Source organism: Bacillus rossius, chromosome 16 (genome assembly GCF_032445375.1).
Source record: "Bacillus rossius redtenbacheri isolate Brsri chromosome 16, Brsri_v3, whole genome shotgun sequence".
NCBI lineage: Eukaryota > Metazoa > Arthropoda > Insecta > Phasmatodea > Bacillidae > Bacillus > Bacillus rossius.
In genome coordinates, this window is record NC_086343.1 from 27,978,408 (window position 1) to 27,998,935 (window position 20,528).

The following is a 20,528-nucleotide window of genomic DNA, read 5'->3' on the forward strand; positions in this document are numbered from 1 at the left end:
CGGCCGGCGCTGGGGGTTGCTGGGCGCCTCTGCGGTGCGTCGCGACGACTCCAGGACGCCCTGCGCGCTGCGATGCCGTCGTGCGCGCGTCTCCAGGCGGTGCTGGCGCTGCTCTGGCTCGGGGGTGAGACCTCTGTGTACTGCCCAGCACCCTCGACACTCTCGTTCTGTACATGCCAAACTTTAACCCTTTGACGCACACACAAATGTATTAAAAAATAAATTAGAATCTATTGTGTGACTTTTAGCAGACGTGGCAGAAGGAAATTAAAGCAGCCAATGTTGCTTGTTGTTAGGATCGCCAGATAGCAGCACAAGGCTTACTCATGCGAGGTATTTCGGCAATACCATTGAAACATTGCGAATAGTAACATTTTTTCAAAGTGGTATCATAGACATACCACTACAAAACAAAGGGTTAAACATCTCTCTTTTTTTTCTCTTTTTGATGAAAGCAACTGAATCGCTACGAACAATTTTTCCTCAGTAATACTGGGTTCCAGGGACGTCGGAACAGGGGGGAGGGGGGGGGAGGGGGGCAGCAGGGGCGAGTCGCCCCCGTGCTGTTATGCATGGGGAGGGGGGGGGGGGCGAGAGTAGCATTTCGCCCCCCTCCTTTTCCCAGAATAAATGTTTGGTCCTAGTAGTATTTTTCTCGACCAGTAGTTCCAAACGTTGCATTGGTGATCACATTGATTAGAAAATCAAATTTATGATTGATTGTCAATATACCGTAAAAATGATCGCAAATTTCTAGATGGTATTTTATTTAAATTGTACTACATCTACTGTCAGAGTAGTATTTAATACATACTACGTCAACAAATTCTTGGAATGGTATATTTAATATTTTGATTCGGAATCTCATTAAATAGCACAATTTTGCATCTAAAATTCCAAATTTTTCCGGGAGAGGGCCCCCGGACCCCCCCGCTCTAGGACTGAGATAAGTGTGATACATCTTTTCGCCCCCCATCCCCTCATGAAAACGTTCCGACGTCCCTGCTGGGTTCGTGTTCTTGCCCAGGGCCTCCAATAGTTGCAGTTATTTGCAAACCGTTCTTTTGGATAGCTTTCCAGTATTAATTGCGTAAATTAATAAACGTTTTAAAATCAAAATAGTTCATTCTGTTGAATAGTAGATTATCTTTTACGTGTTTTTTTTAATGTACTTAATTGAAACATCAATTAAAATATTTAATTATGCGCTAATTTTCGTAAGAAATACTCAGTATTATTTCGAAAAAAAAAAACGTATATAATGTATGCAAAAATAACCATAGCAATGTGTCGTTCAAAGTGACAATATTTTCTTGTAGTATTATAAACAATTTTTTTTGGCAACTGGTTGCCAAAATAATATTTTGTAAAAATACAAAAAAAAAATATCAAGGGTGCAACTGAATCGGCCAAATAACCGGGTGATTTATAGAGCATGAAAGTCGATAGACACTACCAACCTTACGAATTGAAATTGTAAAACAGTAGAAAAGTGATTTAATTTCTTCCCACACTTTCTACATGAAAACGTGTAGTATCCTTAACAATTTATTTAAAAACATCATGAGCTTTCACCGTGCGATAGTTTAATAAGTGTTAATGTGATTCGCGTGGATAAAATCAAAATTATATTGGCATCTTTAAAGGTTTTAGAAATACTTCACTTAAAAATATGGGAGGCGAAAACGCAAGTTGAAACGCAAGAAGTTTTTAAACTGGCCCAATGCTTGCGTTGCGTGTCTGCGTCTTGCGTTATTTATAAACGGTGTGTTTTAAAACTTCGCTATTACACTTTTAAGCGTCTGGCGTTCTTACTTTGTTTGCGTAGTTTATAAATCCGGCGGTAAGATTCTGTCTCACAAGTTTTGTTTTTATCTTTACTGTATTTTGAGGGCTTTTTCCCTGAAAATTATTCAAGTAAGAGCCTCTGCTTTTATTTTTGTTTCACCTCAAAATTAATATTCATTAAAAAACGTCTGGAAGCTGTAAAAAGTCACAAGTTCGACTACTGTGATCACTTTCTGGACCTTTTACAGCTCGAAAATAACATTTAGTGAATATCTGTTTAAAAAAAATTGTGACCCAAAAAACGTAGGCAAGAGAGCTCGGAATGAATTGACAGGAAAATTTCTTAAATGATAGAAACCACTCCAGCGTGCGAGACCGTACCTTAAGGCTGGGTCAACAGCTAGCACACATAACTTATATGTACACTAACAGACGTCAGCTGCTACAATAGGATACAGTGCACACGGAAGTTAAATGTACACGGATAGACGGCAGCTGCTACAGTGGGAAACAACAGCACGCAAACAGAATGTTGTACAACTTCATAACTTTTCTCTGTGCCGGGCGCCTGATTTCTGTACGCGGCCAATCAGCACATACTACGTCAGCAGCTAGCGATATTTTTTTTTTAGGTACGTGCATTTATAAGGATAAGGAGTGGCACTAAATTTAATATACTATTTTTTCCTGAGGCATTGCTTTGTACAGTCAGTCATCCCTGGTCGTTAAAAACGAAACCGGTGGAATTAAATTCTTTGATAGAGGTAAACAACTGATTTATTTAAAAAAAAATATGCTGATAAAATTCAAACGTTTGAAACTGAAAGTTACCAAAGAAGTAATTGTTATGGAAAGGGTGGGAAAGTGGATGGGGCGTTTTCCAATGGGAATGTTTCGTACCGCTGTGTTGTGTGCGAATGTAGCTTCCACTTCTGTACTGTGCGTGTGCAACTGTGATATTTGCGTGTTGTTTATGTACATGCTATCGCTGGGGGAACTGAATTGTTGCCCCTTGGAAGGGCAGCCCTTCAGGATTTTTCTGACAGTGGTTAGTTTATGTTAGGTTAGGTTAGGTCACTTTACAAACTAACCACTGTCAGAAAAATCCTGAAGGGCTGCCCATCCAAGGGGCAACAATTCAGACAACCTTTCAAAAACACCACTGTCAGAAAAATCCTGAAGGGCTGCCCTTCCAAGGGGCAACAATTCAGACAACCTTTCAAAAACACCACTGCCAGAAAAATCCTGAAGGGCTGCCCTTCCAAGGGGCAGCTTTTCAGTCGCCCCCTATCGCTCTGGATAAAGAAGTTTCACGGATTCATTTGGTTGCAACCTAGAATGCTAACCTCATACTATAATCGGTGTTCATGAATGGACCAAAGTTATCTGGACACGCCCCTCTGAGACAGCAAAGCCAAAGTCACACACAAAGCTATGTTCGCTATGTTCGCAATGTTCGCAATGTTTTCGATGTTCTCTATGTTCGCTGCACCAGGTGGCCAGATAGGATAGTCAGTTCGCGATGTCGTAGAGACGCATGTCGTTGGATTCAAGTTTTGATTTCGACGATGATAATAATCATCTGCTAGCTCTCACAGTATGTGAACATAAAAAGAAGTGGGTTTGTGGGTTTATGAATTTAATGTAAAAAACAAAAGAATTTGAATACTTCAATTTAATGAAGCAGTTGATAGTGAGGACGAAACCAGATTTATGGATTATTTCAGGATAAAGTCAAGTAAGTTTGATAGCATTCCCTTGGAATCAAATCCCAGGCATTGTCCTGCATATCCTGCCGTCTGTATTCTTCCATCGATTTATTCCATAAACATGGTATATTTTCGTAATCTTTCAATTGACTTTTCCGTCGACGTGACTATTTAAAGCACAACACTTGAGAGAATTTAAACTCCATGAAAAAAAAAAAAAAAAAAAAACCAAACGCAGAAGTACAGCACAATTCCGCGCGAAAGACAGATGTTTTTGTTTATCTGCGCATGCGCGAAGTCAGCTACGCTTTAAATAAAAATAGCCGAGAACCAAACACCTGGCGACGTCGCCAACATAGCGAACATAGCGAACATAGCTTTGTGTAGCCAGTGACAGCTGAGGTGCAGCTGGCTATGTTTTACACACGTAGCGAACATCTCGAACGGGTCGTTACCACAACGCCGAAATACCATAACGCCGAATGTCAAAATTGACCACAACGCCGACATCTAGGAAACTGCTGTGTACCACAACGCCGAAATATAAAACTGAATGAATTTGTGTGTGTTTCTTAAATGTACCTTAACGCCGAAATACCACAATCAAACATAACCTTACCTAACCTAACCTAGCGTAATATAACCTAACTTAACTTATCCTATCCTAGCCTAGCCTAACCTAACCTAGCCTAACCTAACCTAGCCCAACCTAACCTAGTCCAACCTAATCTAGTCTAACCTAACCTAGTCTAACCTAACCTAACATTTGTGGCAGTCCTGTAATGACATTTTTCTGCGTTAGTGTATTTCGGCCTTGTGGTACACAGCAGTTTTCTAGCTGTCGGAATTGTGGTCAATTTGGTATTTCGGCGTTGTGGTATTTCGGCGTTGTGGTGCGTCCCCATCTCTCGAACATAGCGAGCATATCGCCCTGTGTGGCCGTAGCTTAAGCGAACGATGCCCAGCTAGGAGAGACAGTAAGCAAATAAGGCAGTGCCTATTGCAGAGAACAAAAAAGGTTCTCACTTAGAAATAAGCCACTGGAGAAGTAAACTTTGGCATAGCAGACATAAGACTTCGAATTACACCCCTTCGAAAGACAAATTCGCGAAATTTCCGGGTCTCTAGCTATCGATAACATAGCCCAGGCTTTATGTGTTAGCTGCTGGTATTTTGAATTTACGCAGCTATTGTGCTTTTAATATAATTTGAAAATCATACTTTGGAAATCTATTTCTGTCATTTGAAACTGGATATGCATTGAGCAGACCTGGAAATTTTGCGAATTCGTTTGGCGTCAGGCTAAAATTCAAAGCTTTGAGTTTGATCTACCACGAGTTTCCTTTTCCATCGGCTGATTTCTTATCACGAGCCATTTTGTTTTCTTAAGAACGATATAAACCTTTTCATTACGGTACAAATTTCTGTTGTGGTACCAGTATCTTTCGGTGTGATTTTAAAGACGTTTTGTGTCAAAAATTGAACATAAAGCTTTAAGTCTTAGAAGAAGTGCTATGTTACAATATATGGATTACGTTTCAAAAAGTGTATGCTGTCAACTTATTCTACACAATGCAGACGAAGATGGTTACTACATGAATAAACGACAGAAAAACCGAATAATATTTGCTTGTTTAAATATATATTTTTAGATGGGCCGTACGAAACATTTTTACCGAGCCATCAGTTGCCGTCACTGCTTTAGTTATAAATATCATGTATATCGTCGTTTTCAATAACATATTTCGTTCGTATATGTGGAATAAGTTGTACATGATGTATTGTTTCATGGTTATTCTTGTTGGTATTTGTTATATTTTATAAATACTAATTATTCCCAGAGTGAAAATTGTGTTTTCAACCACATTTCTGGACGCCAATCACGTATAGTTTCCACATCCGCCTCTAGAATTCGCTGCCGGAGCAGCTACGTCGAATATGGAATCATTTTATTAGCAGACAGAAATTTTAAAATATATAATGAAAAACGTCTCCGATAATAGCGAAAAAGACTTGAAAAAAAATACTAAACCCCGTCTCTGAACCTGATTTTTGATAAGAAATTTTAATTAAAATACTGTACATCTGTTTTTAAAATTCACTAAAAAGTTTATACTCTTAACGTTTCCCTTTGTCTCTATGAACTTTGGTTCGTGCCATCCGCCACAGATGGCAGCACCGTGGTTACACATTACCGTTCGATTCACGAACTCACTCCTACCAAATGTCGTATACCGAGAGCTAAGCTGTTACACATAAAAAAATATATATAGCTGTAAGGCATTTTTAATATTAATACACGTGTGTCTGGCCCCTCGTGTCAGTTTGAAAACGCATCTCGGAACTTCGGGTTGTGTTCAGTAATGATACCTGACCATCGAAGGAAACGAGGTCGGCCATATTTGCTCCAGACCTTCTAGAGCAGCTGACGGCGGTTCTGTGACTACGCAATCGCAGTTCTGTGATATATAGCTGTAAGACATTTAATATTTATACATGTGTGTCTGGCCCCTCGTATCAGTTTGAAAACGCATCTCGGAACTTCGGGTTGTATTGGGTACCCGCCAGTAGGCCTAAAATAATTTGGCCTAAAATTAGGCTAAATATTTTTGGGCCATGTGACTTTATGCCAAACAATATTAGGTCAAATGACTTTAGGTCAAATATCTCTATGCAAAACGAATTTAGGTAAAACTATTTTAGGTAAAATACTTTAGGCCAAACAAATTTATGTCAAATGGTTTTAGGCCAAATGTCTTTAGGCCAAATGACTTTAGGTAAAAAAAGTTTAGGCCAAGTGAACGTTCTGAAACAGTTTTAGGCCAAATATTTTAGGCCAAATGACGCGCTCCCGTTGTATTCAGAAATGATACCTGACCATCGAAGGAAGCTAGGTCGGCCATCTTTGCTCCAGACCTTCTGGAGCAGCTGACAGCGGTTCTGTGACTACGCAGTCGCAGTTCTGTGAGCAGCGCGTGACCAATTAGGTGCCTCCGGAGGAACAGACACAGGCGTCGCCGGCGGGCGGTCTCTTTGACGGTCACGAACATGCCAAGGTCTCCCTCTACTTGTCGGCACCTGGCACAAACGCTCACAAACCCCTCTTTCTCCTACTACTTTGGTTATATATAACACCCCTTGGGCTTTCTTTTACTCTCGGGCAAACACTCCGGCTTTTCTCCCACGCAGAATATATATCTGTACTGTTACAAAGGATTCCTCCGGAATCTTGCCAAGAAATATGTTTTTTACACTACAAGAAAGATACTGAAACTTTGTACAACACACGATTGTGGTTACATCTGCACATATGAAATAGGTTTTTTTTTCGAGATAATACTGAGTTTTTATTACGAAAATTGTCACATAATATATTTTTTTAATTGATGGATGTTTCATTCAAACATAATGGTTGTTTTAAAACGTGAAAAATATAATTTGGATAGTAGATAATTTGACTTGTATCATGTTTTATTATGCTCATTAACATGTGGAGTTAATACTGCGAATGTTGTTCAGGGACAACTCGTATTGATTGCAAACACTATTGTGCAGTGATACACTTGTTTCCATGTAAATGTAAAAAAATTACAAATATCTTGTAAATTTTTACAAGGACACTTACTTCTCTTCCATGAACAGCGCAGTCTGCCTGGCAACCCCAGACATAACAGCACAAGGGGCCCCATACGGCGCAGGTCTGGCCTATCAGAGGTCGAGCTGACGGTCGGCCGTTTGTCTTCATTCTGTCCACACGCGTGCGCTATAAACATCGTGCGGAATCCCCTGTTTTATTCTACTTTGGCCACATGGCCAAAACAAGTTTTCTAGGAGTGCAGTTTTCCATTGGGCTTGATTGCTTCTCTTATTTATACAAGTATAATTCATCATGATTTGAGGAGAAACCATATTTAAAAAACTGCAGGTAAAAATTTTCGCCATTTGTACACTAATTATTATTTTTTGTGTGTAAGATACTATCACGAAACATTTTAAATGTAGTTAAAATTATAGCTCTAGGCATATGTTTTAAAAACTTTTTTCCGCCTATGTGTTTTATTTGTAAGAATTTAACTTTAAAAAAAGCCTATATTTCTACATCTGACGCGTTAGATGATCATGTTTAGTATTTTATTTTGTTTACATGGATATTTCTGTTCCGTTGATAGAAAGTTTGCAGCGGTCAGGTCCCGCTACTTTCAAACAGCGCGCCGGGGCGTCAACGGCCTATCCAACCCTCCTTACACACGAGTGCAAGTTTTGTTATTCTTTTTGATGCTTATAAAGAGTTGATTGCACGTCTATAATTACCTATTTGTTATTGAGATGTGCATTAATTAAATGTATCCTGATATCATTTTTTTTTGAATCTCAGGTTTCTTGTGTGTTCACCTTTAAATGCACCTACAATACACGATCCGTGCTGAATATTTAAATTCAGCCCCTCCCCGTTACCCTTTGACATCTTGTCCTGGCAGTTGAAAGCCATGTACAGGTTCCGCTTAGTTAGGGCTTTTTAAAGGCTCTCAAGTTCACAGAGCAACAGCCAGTGTGTCTGTCGGTCCGCTGGGTGATTTGCAGAGCTCCTGGTGGCGAGGGAGGAAAGCAGGAACCGGAAGACCACGTATTGGTCTCGACAGTTGCTATGCCGTTACAAATATAGAATAATTTACGTACGTCAAGGCAGGGGTCATACATTAAGATATTTACACAGCCCAATGCATTGTGTCTTTTGACAGCATTATTACACTTGTAGTCATTTAAAGAAAAATAAAAAAAAAGCTGAATGTCAATTATCTCAAAGAGTAAACTATTCGTAGTAGATAGTTGATACAATCTTTGGGCATTCCATTAACTTATAAAAGTGTACATTAAAAATATAGAAAATGTTTTTTTTTTCCAAATAACTGTTAAAACCCAGATTACACCTTTCAATTCGTATATCCTTAACGCGCCATTCACATTCCGTTCAGGATTCATCAGGATAAAGATTTAAGAAACGTTTCACTTACGCATGGTTTTTCATGTTTTGTTTCATGATATCGTTTTAACACTTTTTTTGGACAGCGAAAAAAAATTAGTTTTCTGTAAAGTCGGTTTACGGATGATAGTTTAACGTGACAACGTCATAACAAAACATTGATGAAATGATTGCATACATTTATGAATAAAATTGAATTATTTTTATTTTAATAATAAAACAATAAATAATTGAAATTATTCTAGTAATCAGATTTTTAATATGCAAGAATATTTAACATTTGTTGCTGAAATTGTTGTTGTAATAAACAATGAAAACCACATTAACTTTTCACTTCACTTTATAAACTGTAGACGAAACAGTTCACGTGTAGATGACTTGTAATTAATTTCAAAAACTGGCGTTTAGCTATAAAGTTTAAATATAATAATTATGAACAAGTTTTCATATAAATAAACTGTAATAAAATATCTATCATCAATTATATGAATCACCATAGTTCTTTAGTCAATTATAACATAACCTATTATTACTGCACTCGCCGACAGCGTAACGGAACACAGCGTAACGGAACAATGAGCGTAACGGGACACAGCGTAACTGAACAATGTGCGTAACGGGACACTTGTTCGTGCGTGCAGCCTGCGTTCATCGATTTGTTAGACGTTGTCACGTCAAAAAAAAATGGTTTTCCCGAGCGAATTCGGTTAGAAAAATGGTTTCTCAAAACTTAACTATTTTTCAGGAACTTTGAGGGGGTGACTGTATGTTTAATATTCCAACATGAAACCACGGGGTCGCCAATTGAGGTCCCACAGAGGCCAGAGACTGCCCCTGGTGCGTGTAGGGGCGAAGAGACGTGCGATTCGCGCGCCGGTGTCGCCCTTAAGAGCCCCGCCGCACCTCGTCTTGTAGAGCTCGAGCGACCGGCCTTCGACGTGAAAGGGGGGGGGGAAGGGGGGGGGGGAAACGGGAAAGGGGGCGAAAAATGAGGGGTGTGTCAGGGGAGGGGGGGTTAGCCGTAAACCGAGCGAAGCCACGATGCAATTCGCCGCCGGGAAATAAACGCGTAACAATGATTTACAAGCCGCGGAGGGCTTTGGGGACCTTCTCCCTCTTCATCCCTTCGCCAATCCCCCCCCCCATAGCAACCCCCTGAACCCACGGAGGCTCATAATCATTTCAGAGCGGGGAGCAACTGGGGCGACCTCACCCCCCATCCCACACACGCGATTATTTTCCATTATCGCTCCCGTAACGAGCCGCGACGCGACAACGCGACGACGCGACATCTTCCTCCGAGCGCGACTTGGTTACTTGCTACCTGCGCCTTTCGGTAAATAAATAAAACATACAAGTACACGAACAGGTGTTTGTGGAACGATTGGCGGCTTCAGTGCCACCGAAGACCGCATCGTAACCTTCTGAACTTCGTGGTACTTTGTTCGCCTGATATTCTGCAAGCCTTTTTTTTTTTTTTTTTTTACGTGATAAACGTCTTGTAAATCAATGAACGCCGGCTGCACGCACGGAAAAAGCACGACTCGTTGTCACGTTCCGCCTGAGCCGAGCGTGCGAGAACCGGTTTAACCACCGTGCGAGAAAATCTTCTATAATATCAAACAGGTTAAGGCGCGGGCTTTTTAAAAGCAGCAATTTAAAAAAAAAATTTGATTTATTTGTCAAATTTCGTCATTTCAAATTAACAATTTATTGACATTGATTTGATTTCAGTTTATTTCTATAACTAATTGTCCGTGATTATATTCAAAAAAAATGATTTAAATTAATTTTGCAAAAACTGTAAATAATATTTGAAAATTAAAATGTATGGAATTTTTCATCAATGTTTTCTTATGACGTTATCACGTAAAATTATCGTCCGTAAACCGACTTTACAGACAAACCCCTTTTTTTTCCGTCAAGGTTTGCTACAGGTGGGGGTCTTCTTTGCAAATTCTGCTTCCAATATTTCGTGTTTTTGCACGCGATTTTAAATAAATTCTCGTCGTATAACCTTATTTAATTGTTTATAAAAAAAGCCTTCACTACTAATCAAGTTCTCATTTAATGGTTTTCAAGAATTTAAAGGCAACAAATATTTATGCTAGTCCTAATATGTATTGGAAGACATTAAATCATGTGGTAAACAGTTTTGGGTTGACAGTTTGTATGTCTTCAACACTTAAATAAATGAAAATAAGGTTTTACCAAAACCCTAGAAACACCAAGGTTTCTGTGGTTTCGGGTACATCTAATTTTTATTGTTTTACGAATGATACACTAAAATGAGGGATTTTAAGACAAATGCGAACATACAGACGGTAAATCCTGAACTGTTCACCACACGAGTCCATGATTTTAGTACATTCTAGGATTAACATAAAAATATGCTTTTAAAATCATAAAAAATTGTAAACAAGTATTAATTTATTAGACAAAGTCTTCAAAAAACAATTCAATAGGTTATCTTACTAATTTATGTAAAATAGTGTGCCAAAAACACGAAATATTAGAAGCAAATAATTTAGGATACTTACTACCCGCTTACAGTAAATTCGTGGACATACTCCATTATTTCATGAACACGCCAGAAATGACGTAGTATATCCATGAGGTAATTGTAAGTAAATTTACTCCACTGCAATAATAACTAAAAGAGTGTGTTAATGCTTGGCATAGACCCGTCATGCACCCTGTCGACTCTGAAACTGGGAAGGACAGCGATATTTCAATCACACAGTCAAAAAAAAACCAACAAATGCGTGCGTCCACGAAACTGAAGTACCCATCGATGTCTGAATCACTTTCGTGTTAATTCGCTCTCTACATCACTGTGCATTTTTATTTGTACATGGAACAGAAGTATTGGTTGGACCAAATTTTTGGATATTTTTTGATAGTTTTTACAAGGAAATGTATTTATAATAAATTTTATTATAATTATGTATATTTTTTAAACTTCTATAAGTAAATATATGTGAGTTGTTGTTTTGGGTACTATGCACCGCTGACACAAAATAAAACTTTAAATCTGGAAGTACGCAAACCCCATGCAGTAAAAATTAAATTTTACGCATTAAACATTAAAATATTTGGCTATGTGTGTATTTAAATGAATTTGAGTAATTACTTGATATTTTTACCTACAATTAATGTCGTGAAACTGCGCTCAAAGTTTCAAAACTAACAAAACCTATAGGCTTATGTCGCAAATATTAATAAAAAAAGGCGCATGTTAAAAGTGGCCACTGATTAGCTAAGTGGGGAAAAATAAAAACGTATCGGGATCTTGAATTATTAATACTGTGTTATTTCTCGACAGGAGCTTAAAAGATTACAAACGGTGGTTTTACTCGTAAAAGATTATTCAATATAATGTTTTGTTTACATTTTTCCGTAGCAATCACGTTATTGAAGATTCTGTACGGATGGTACTTAATTGTTATTTAATGATATTTTAAATAACTGTATGTATTTGAAGAATGATTTCAAATGATTTTTAATGTGGCTAACTGAAATTAATCTAACATTTTGCTTTAGTTAGTGCTCACCAAAACGTGTGAAAACCTAGTTGCAGTGAGAAAAAAAAGTAGGCATTCAAAGATGGAGATTGCCACAACAAAATGAAAGGCTTGGTTAGGGTCGGCCAGATACATTTAAAATACGGTGAAAAGTTTCTAAAAATATTCAAATTCTCACAACACTTACATTTCTGAAATCGTACCACAATTGTACCGGGTAACTGTGACATAGTGCGCTGTAATCATAACGTAACGTATCGCAACTATGCCATATGCACACTCACAGGAAATAATAAACTGGTTGAGTTTTACACTCCCCCTCTGGCAAATAACACAGCATTTATTACAGGTGCCAAAATAATTTACTTCATTTGTTTATCTCACTCATTTTCAATCAGTGGCTACCTGTAACATTACCTAAAAATAAAATATTTATAGCAACTATATATATATTTTTTGTAGTGGGAGAAAGGTTTTAAGTTATGTCCACAAGAAATACTAACGTGTCCTTAGCTCATACAAATGATCTAAACACATGCTGAGAGATAATAATTCAAATGTGTTACATAAGGTTTAATTTACCCTTTTGTTGGTTAATAAGGTGGACTTGGATGTGTAGTTTAAAAGATTATTTTGAATGCACACCATTGCTATTTTTCTCTTTATGTCATAGAATAAACCCGATGCACGACAAAGAAAAAATAAAATAAAAAGAAAAATTGGTTGTCTGTAAAGTCGGTTTACGGACGATAGTTTAACGTGACAACGTCATAAAAAAACATTAATGAAATGATTGCATACTTTGATGAATAAAATTGAATAACTTTTATTGAATATTCACTATTTTGTATGGATAAAAAAGAGTGAAATGAAATCTACAATTTAATTGATAAATTTACTTTTATTTGCACTCATTAATTCAAATATGTTTATTACTTTAACGAAGAGATTATTTTAACTATATCTTTTATACATGTTTGCTATTTAACCTCTTCCAATCTGTGTTATTCTGTTAAGGATAGGATGATGATAGGAAAAGTAGGAAACAAATGGGAGTGTTTTAAGTTTAATGTGCCTCGAAAAAGTCAAATCGATGGTTGTTCCAATCGAGTGGAAGAGAGATAGATGAGGCGCAAGCGTACAATGAGCGTAACGGGACAATGAGTCATCCTTTTTCGTGCGTGCAGCCGGCGTTCATCGATTTATGAGACGTTGTCACGTCAAAAACAGAAAACAAACCAAAATCAACCGATGTTTGTGCCTGATGACGGGAATATATCTCAGCTTGTGAAATACTTTCAACTCTTATCTTGAGAAGACAACTGTGTTCATTTGCGTTGACTACGTTGTGTTGTCAGAATGCCTTTTTTAATTTCATCGCCGGGTTCGCATGTGTGTTGCTGTATTGTCGGTGTTTTGTACAGACTGGGTTCCTCTGTCTGTTATTTGTCTGTATTCACTGTTTTTGTAGCAACTGTATCGTCGTTGTCATCTCACCGTGTTTGCATGTGCCGTGATATTGTTCTACCTGATTCCTTCCAAAGAATTCTCCGTGCTGTGTTTGCATTCAGAATTTTCTATAGGCTGATTTTGGGTTGTTTTTTGTGTGTTTGCATATTTATCTTTCTTAGAATTTTTTCTATGATATACAGTGCAAAATAGCAACGCCGTATGTCCAGAATAACTATTTATATCTACCTTTCCCATTGCAAGGATCATTCAACGAACACACGAAAGTGTGGTGTTCAATAAATTAGCATAATTCATCACTGAAAAAAAAATTGGATCTCCGCTGACGTCCTTCTCGCAACGTCCGCGCGTAGGGCTTGTGTGTTCCCCTCGTGCTAGAACACACACACACACACACACACACACACACACTCACACAAACACAAACACACACACATGCCAGCGCCTTGTTTACCCTGGCCACTTTATCACCGCCTGGGGCATAGATCACCCGCGTAACACCTCCGTGTTGCGTGTTGCATGTGGGCGCAGGGGGACGATGTTTCCGAGCGCGCACCGTGCAATTCGCAATGACGAATTGCTTTTATCTTCAAGCGCGGTCGCTTACAAGATAACGCGTTTCGCTCAGCAACTATTCTTGAATTGGTCGCTTGATTTAGAGCCGGTGGAGTACGAACATTCTTCGATGTCTTCTCCTTGCTTGTACTTGAAGGTCGCCACAGCAAAAAGGTTAAGTACCATTGTACAACTTATACAGGTGAACATACACAGACTAATATTTCAATTTTTATTTCTATTAATTTGTGTTGTTTTCATGTCATATGTTAAGTACCGGTTTAGTGTAAGAGAAAACATATACGTTTAACTTAAATTATTATACAGAGTCCACATCAGCCATTGATACGTTTTTTTAAATAGTTCATGCTATGGGGAATTTTTGATTTAATACAATTTTTTTGACGCACGCCAAAGCAGTTTTGCACTGTTTGTCATGGGAAAAGTTCAAGAATGCAAAATAAGAAATAAAAATGAAAACATGAACCCACAGAGAAAAAGACTTAATCAGCACATGGAGGACAAGACAGTTTCAATTCACGTCAAATGTTAACATTCCTAGACCGCATACATAATTTCGCGGAAGGAATTTAGACACAAAAAAAAACTATAGCACAGACAAACAGAAAGGGTTGAAAACGATGAGACAATTGCCACCAAAACAATAATCACAGGCAAACAAGAACTTTGGACAAAACGTCGACGAACGTTAGTGATATTCATGAATTTATTTATTTATTACTTAATACTAACGTGCAGTACCTACACAACAAGGTCCTTAAAGACGGACACATCTTATCACACAACACAACTAATGGGAAAATAAATATTATTACGTACAGATACTCTCGAGTATTAGCCATCTTTGTTGCCTATATGTAGGATAAGCTGTCAGAAGACCCTGTTATTACGTCATTTTAATAAAATTACTTGTCAAAAATCAGGACTGAAGCCAGGATTTGCTAATTTTTTCAAGTCTTTTTTTTCCGCTTTAATCACATACTTTAAAATTTCTTATGCAAAAATTGGAATAATTCAATAGTCGACGTAGCTGCTTCAGCAGCGAATCCTAGCGGCGGGCTCGTCCAGAAATGCAGCTGATAACACGATTTGCGTACATTTATTATGGTCGACATCATTTTTTTTTTAAATTATTCTGTTACATTTGGTGTCTGTGTTTCGCATTGTAAGTTTATTTGCGACAAGAGAACACGTGAATTTGCTCCTTAACCGAGGATAGATGTCACACATCTCTGGCGAATACTAGAAGACGGGTTCACATTTTTTTAAAATTATTTTTATTTTGACGTGACAACGTCTAATAAATCGATGAACGCCGGCTGCACGCACGAAAAAGTGTCCCGTTACGCACATTGTTCCGTTACGCTGTGTCCCGTTACGCTCATTGCACGCTTGCGCCGCATTTATCTCTCTTCCACTCGATTGGTCTATGCGTCCGAGGAGAAGAAAGACAGCGGCAGCACACAACTTACATCTACAAGTGAACTGTTTCGTCGACTGTTTATAAAGTGAAGTGAAAAGTTAATGTGGTTTTCATTGCTTATTACAACAACAATTTCGGCAATAAAGGTTAATTATTCTTGCATTTTAAAAATCTGATTACTAGTATAATATCAAGTATTTATTCTTTTATTATTAAAATAAAAATTATCCAATTTTATTCATAAAAGTATGCAATCATTTCATCAAGGTTTTGTTATGACGTTGTCACGTTAAACTATCGTCCGTAAACCGACTTTACAGACAAACAATTTTTATTTTATTTATTTTTTAAGATAAGTGACACACTGGCAAGTTTTGAAAGTCGCCAGTGAGCCTTGATGTTATTTTTTTTTTTGTACGAACTCCCTCGTGTCGTTTGTAACAGTGGTTGTTGTAGCTTTTGGTGTGCGGACAAGCACCAAGCACCTGATCAGGACAACACAGGTTACATGCATGTCTTACCCAGAACTAGAGAGCCCGCGCCGAAACCCTGCCTCGCCGACTGCAGCACACGCAATAGAAGTGAAGCTGCTTCGGAAATTCAAACCTCGACTCTTAAGGGGGTGCCTTCCATTTCAGGTCATGATTTTATATTTATATTAATCACTGATACACTTTTAGACTTTTTCCGTCGTTTAACTTTCACGAGATGAAAAATATATAAAGCGCATACTTTTTGCATAATTAGCTGCCAAAGTTACATTTTTAACGTTTTTTGGGTTGTACAAATAAGGAGAATTTAATTTATTGCAAAACTGAAACTTTTTAGGTTTAACTGCAATGTCACTGGCTACTTCATGATGTGGTTTGCATTTCTATCACAAAAACTCATTTCATGTTTCTTCGCTGTCAAAATCGTAACAAATTTGAGAATTTTGAAATGCCAGGTAAAATTAATTAATATTTTCTGAAAGAAATTCAAACCATTTCTTGAAGTAGCCAGTGGCATTGCAGTTAAACCTAAAAAGTTTCAGTTCTGCAATAAATTAAATTCTCCTTATTTGTACAACCCAAAAATGTTACAAATTTAACTTTGGCAGCTAATTATACAAAAGGTATGCGCTTTATATATTTTTCATCTCGTGAAAGTTAAACAACGGAAAAAGTCTAAAAGTTGATCAGTGATTAATATAAATATAAAATCTTGACCTGAAATGGAAGGCACCCCCTTAAGTATATCCTAAGGTGTAAAACAGCAGAGAACGGGAGAAAAAGAGAGAAATAAAACAATGTTCTAATTAAACACAAATTTTAAAAATTTATGCATCACTTCAAAATGTTCAAAATAAGCTCAAACCTCGTTGTGTTACCCTCTGTCCAAATACTGCCTTACTAGATGCCAGCAAGTCAAGGTAGCTTCAGGCGCAGGCGGGTCCCTACCGCCGCGACCCGCCTATCCCTGCAGCATGGCGGGGTTCAACCTGAGCCGCACACCGCCACGTGGAGTGTCTCAGTTACGACATTTCTTTGTTATTTATTTTCTCAGTTATGATGTTTATAAGCTGTGTTTTTCTAGTTCACGATGGTTCCAACTTGTTTTTTTCCCCAAGTTAAAAAAATCGTTCTAACTTTTGACAGTTCTAACTAACGCAGATTTTTTTTACGAGAATACTAAGTTATGACTAGGGGCAGGCATTTTTAGCGAATAAATCTGAACGCCTATTAGTCTGCAACACGGTATACCGCACCATCGATTTATTACTTGTGATTGGCGGCCGTCTGTGAGAGAAGTCGTTGCTTGTTTGACAGAGCCATTCAGGACGCGTTTTGCTTCCCCACTGAATCACTGTGATTGGTGTTGTAACAATCGACATGCATGTGAAAGAAACTCAACCCAATCACGAAACACAGACGATGCTACAGTGTTTTAACTTTTAGCTAGTCTTGGAATCTTTTCGCGAAATCTGCATGGCCCTAGTTATGACTCTTCTAAGTTTGTGACTTGCTGAGCTCAGTGTGGATTCGACTGCTTCATGTCCGGTCTCTACGTATCACCCATCCCTATTGGCTGACGCCCCGCAGCGCTCGCTCGCTCGAGCTGAGAACGTTCGTTATTGGCTAGCCGCCTCCAGCGGCGCTGCAGGCTAAATTGCTTTCCAATAACATTGACGGTAAAATGTGACGCTGTTTGCCATTTATCACGTCCGCTCGTTTTGCAGCACGGGGACTAGTTTGTGTTTGTTTGTCGGGTTCAGTTTGGCCAACTTTGTAAAATCCCCTCGTACAACAGCAGCGGACCAACACAACGTGTTTGCGCTTGTTCAGCTGTCAGGGTTTCCAAGTTTTCGTTGAAGCTACAAACGGGTTACGGTTGCTTTACAACTACGATTGAAATATATCAGAATATCCAATAGGTATTCCTTGAGTATTCCTTTTCTTGTTAGGCTGAAAACAATTCCTCCACATTGTATGTTACACATATTGTGATACAATATCGTACTGTCACTTGGGATTATAGGTCCTACTTCCACGCAAAGTAAGGTTTTAGCGGTCGCAAACTTGCTACATAACGAAATTTTTTTTTTTTTCATTTTCCAAACGGAAGGTTTCAGTAATAATACGAGCAGTATACTTAAAACTGTCATTTAAAATATATTTTTTGTCTTAACACAATTTAACATTATTTTAGCCATCCTCATCTTGTATAAACGTTTTATAACTATGTTTATACTTCCCTAAACTACAAAATGTTGTAAAATTTTTTTTAGTTAATACAGCAATTATCTATTTCTGCTTTAAACTTAAAACCAACAATAAAACACACATGCATGCAAACACTTATAATTCTTCTTGCAGATTCGCAGTTATCTCTTCTCCCCATGCCTGGAACAATACAGTGTTTATTTATTGGTCTCCGGCAGTAACTACCAATGACTGAAGGTTGAAGCTGAATCGAAATTGTTAGTACTATAAGAAGGTTATAAGTCTGCCAACTCTTCTTGATTGAGACACATCAATCTAAAAGAAGAAAGAAACATAGGGAAATGGATAAGGAAGATCGAGGTACCATACGAATGACTACTTGATGTTATATTTGTATACTGTTTCGAATTAGAAGTTACGTAATATTTTTAAATAATTATTATTCCAATTATTCCAATTTGAAAATATGACCGGAAGTTGTTGTTCAGAATGTAGCCGGAACGAGACATATGTGTGTCTACCGTATTTACTGGCCAATCTGAGGTGACTAGCATCTAATGCCGGTTGTAATAAAGAATAAATCCATTGATTTGTGGATTATATGTATCTATCTACACACATACCCTACAAAATAAAACAAAAATAAAGTACACAATAATAAAATAATGTAAAATAGATACATGTTGTCATACAAGGTGGCCGTCGAGATCAAGTTCAAATGTCAAGAATCAAAGGTAAAAGTCATCCAAAATGGCCGCCGTGACGTTTCAATCCAAGATGGCGGTCGGCTCTTCGGTTTCTCACCCAGGACCCAGTAGCCGGAGGAAATATTATGGACGCACTACTCTATTAAACCATGTTTATCATGAAAACAAAATCAATTGTCAATAATTGTGTTTATAAGTGGAAATTTTTCATTGTGTGAAAGTTTAACAAGTGGGACTTCTACTCGTATAACGTCTGCGTCTTTAAAGGTTTTCGGAACACTTCGCTTCAAACATGGTCGTCGGAAACTCAAGCCTAAATTCGATGGAGTTTTTTTTTTATTTGAACAATACTTGCGTTGCGTTACTGCGCCTTGCGTAGTTTATAACCGGTACTCCACTCCACTATAATGTTTTTTTGGTTGAACATTTAATGTGACATGCGTCGTTTATAAACCAGTCCGAACAAAAACCATCTTTCGGCCGAGCTAAAGACATTCTCATCTGTCGACAGTACGCGGGCAACAGGAAGATGCTGCCAACCTAACCAACCCTCTATCGCAGAGAAGGTTGGCACCTATTATTTCGCGAGGGAGAAAATGGCGGCCGGGAAAGACGGGCAGACTTGTCGCATCTCGCCGCAGCTGTTATTTATTAAACGATCTTCGCTCACACCCCCCCCCCCTCCTACCACTTGTACATCAAAGGGGTAAGAAGGTGTCGTGAGTCCCCGGAAGTTGGGAACTGAGCGAGGCAGGGAGAAAGTATTCTCGCATCCGGCAGCGTGCGAGTTTTCCAAAAAAACCATTCCTTAAAAGCAAAATTTTGATACTTATTGATGAAATTGCGCTTTAGCATTCTTATTCTTTCTTTATCACCATTGCAACGGCTATTGTTTTTTTTTTTGACGTGACAACGTCTAATAAATCGATGAACGCCGGCTGCACGCACGAAAAATGTCCCGTAACGCACATTGTCCCGTTACTATATGTCCCGTTACGCTCATTGTACGCTTGCGCAGCATCTCTCTCTCTTCCACTCGATTGGAACAACCACCGATTTGACTTTTTCGAGGCACATTAAATTTGAAACACTCCCATTCGTTTCCTACTTTTCCTATCATCGTCCTATCCTTAACAGAATAACACAGATTGGAAGAAGTTAAATAGCAAACATGTATAAAAGTTATAGTTTAAATAATATGTTCGTTAAAGTAATAACCATAATTGAATTAATGAGTTTAAATAAAAATAAATTTATCAATTAAATTGTAGATTTCATTTCACTCCTTCTTTGTATCCATACAAAATAGTAATAATTCAATAAAAATAATTCAATTTTATTCATAAAAGTATGCAATCATTTCATCAATGTTTTGTTATGACGTTTTCACGTTAAACTATCGTCCGTAAACCAACTTTACAGACAACCAATTTTTTTAAATGCCTTCTTCGTCTCCTGACAATGGCTATTGCATTGTGTAATTTTTTTTAATTCGTTGCGCGGTAGTGGCGTATCCATTAGGGGCATGCTTAATGATGTATAATGAACAGTTAGAGAGTTATCAACCTGCAGACTGCGTAGATAAGCATAGGTACTTTAGCTAATACACACACATAATATAGTATCAATTATCACAGTCAAAACTATA

General features: G+C 38.0%; 1 protein-coding gene across 1 annotated transcript in view; it reads left to right on the plus strand.

The window, feature by feature from the left end:
• Positions 1 to 20,528, plus strand: part of LOC134539930 (uncharacterized) — a 94,593-nt gene continuing 74,065 nt past the window's right edge. The window contains exon 1 of the mRNA XM_063382293.1: positions 1 to 124. Coding sequence (XP_063238363.1) covers positions 73 to 124 — 52 coding nt within the window. The 5' untranslated portion in view covers positions 1 to 72. The remainder of the gene's footprint in view (positions 125 to 20,528) is intronic.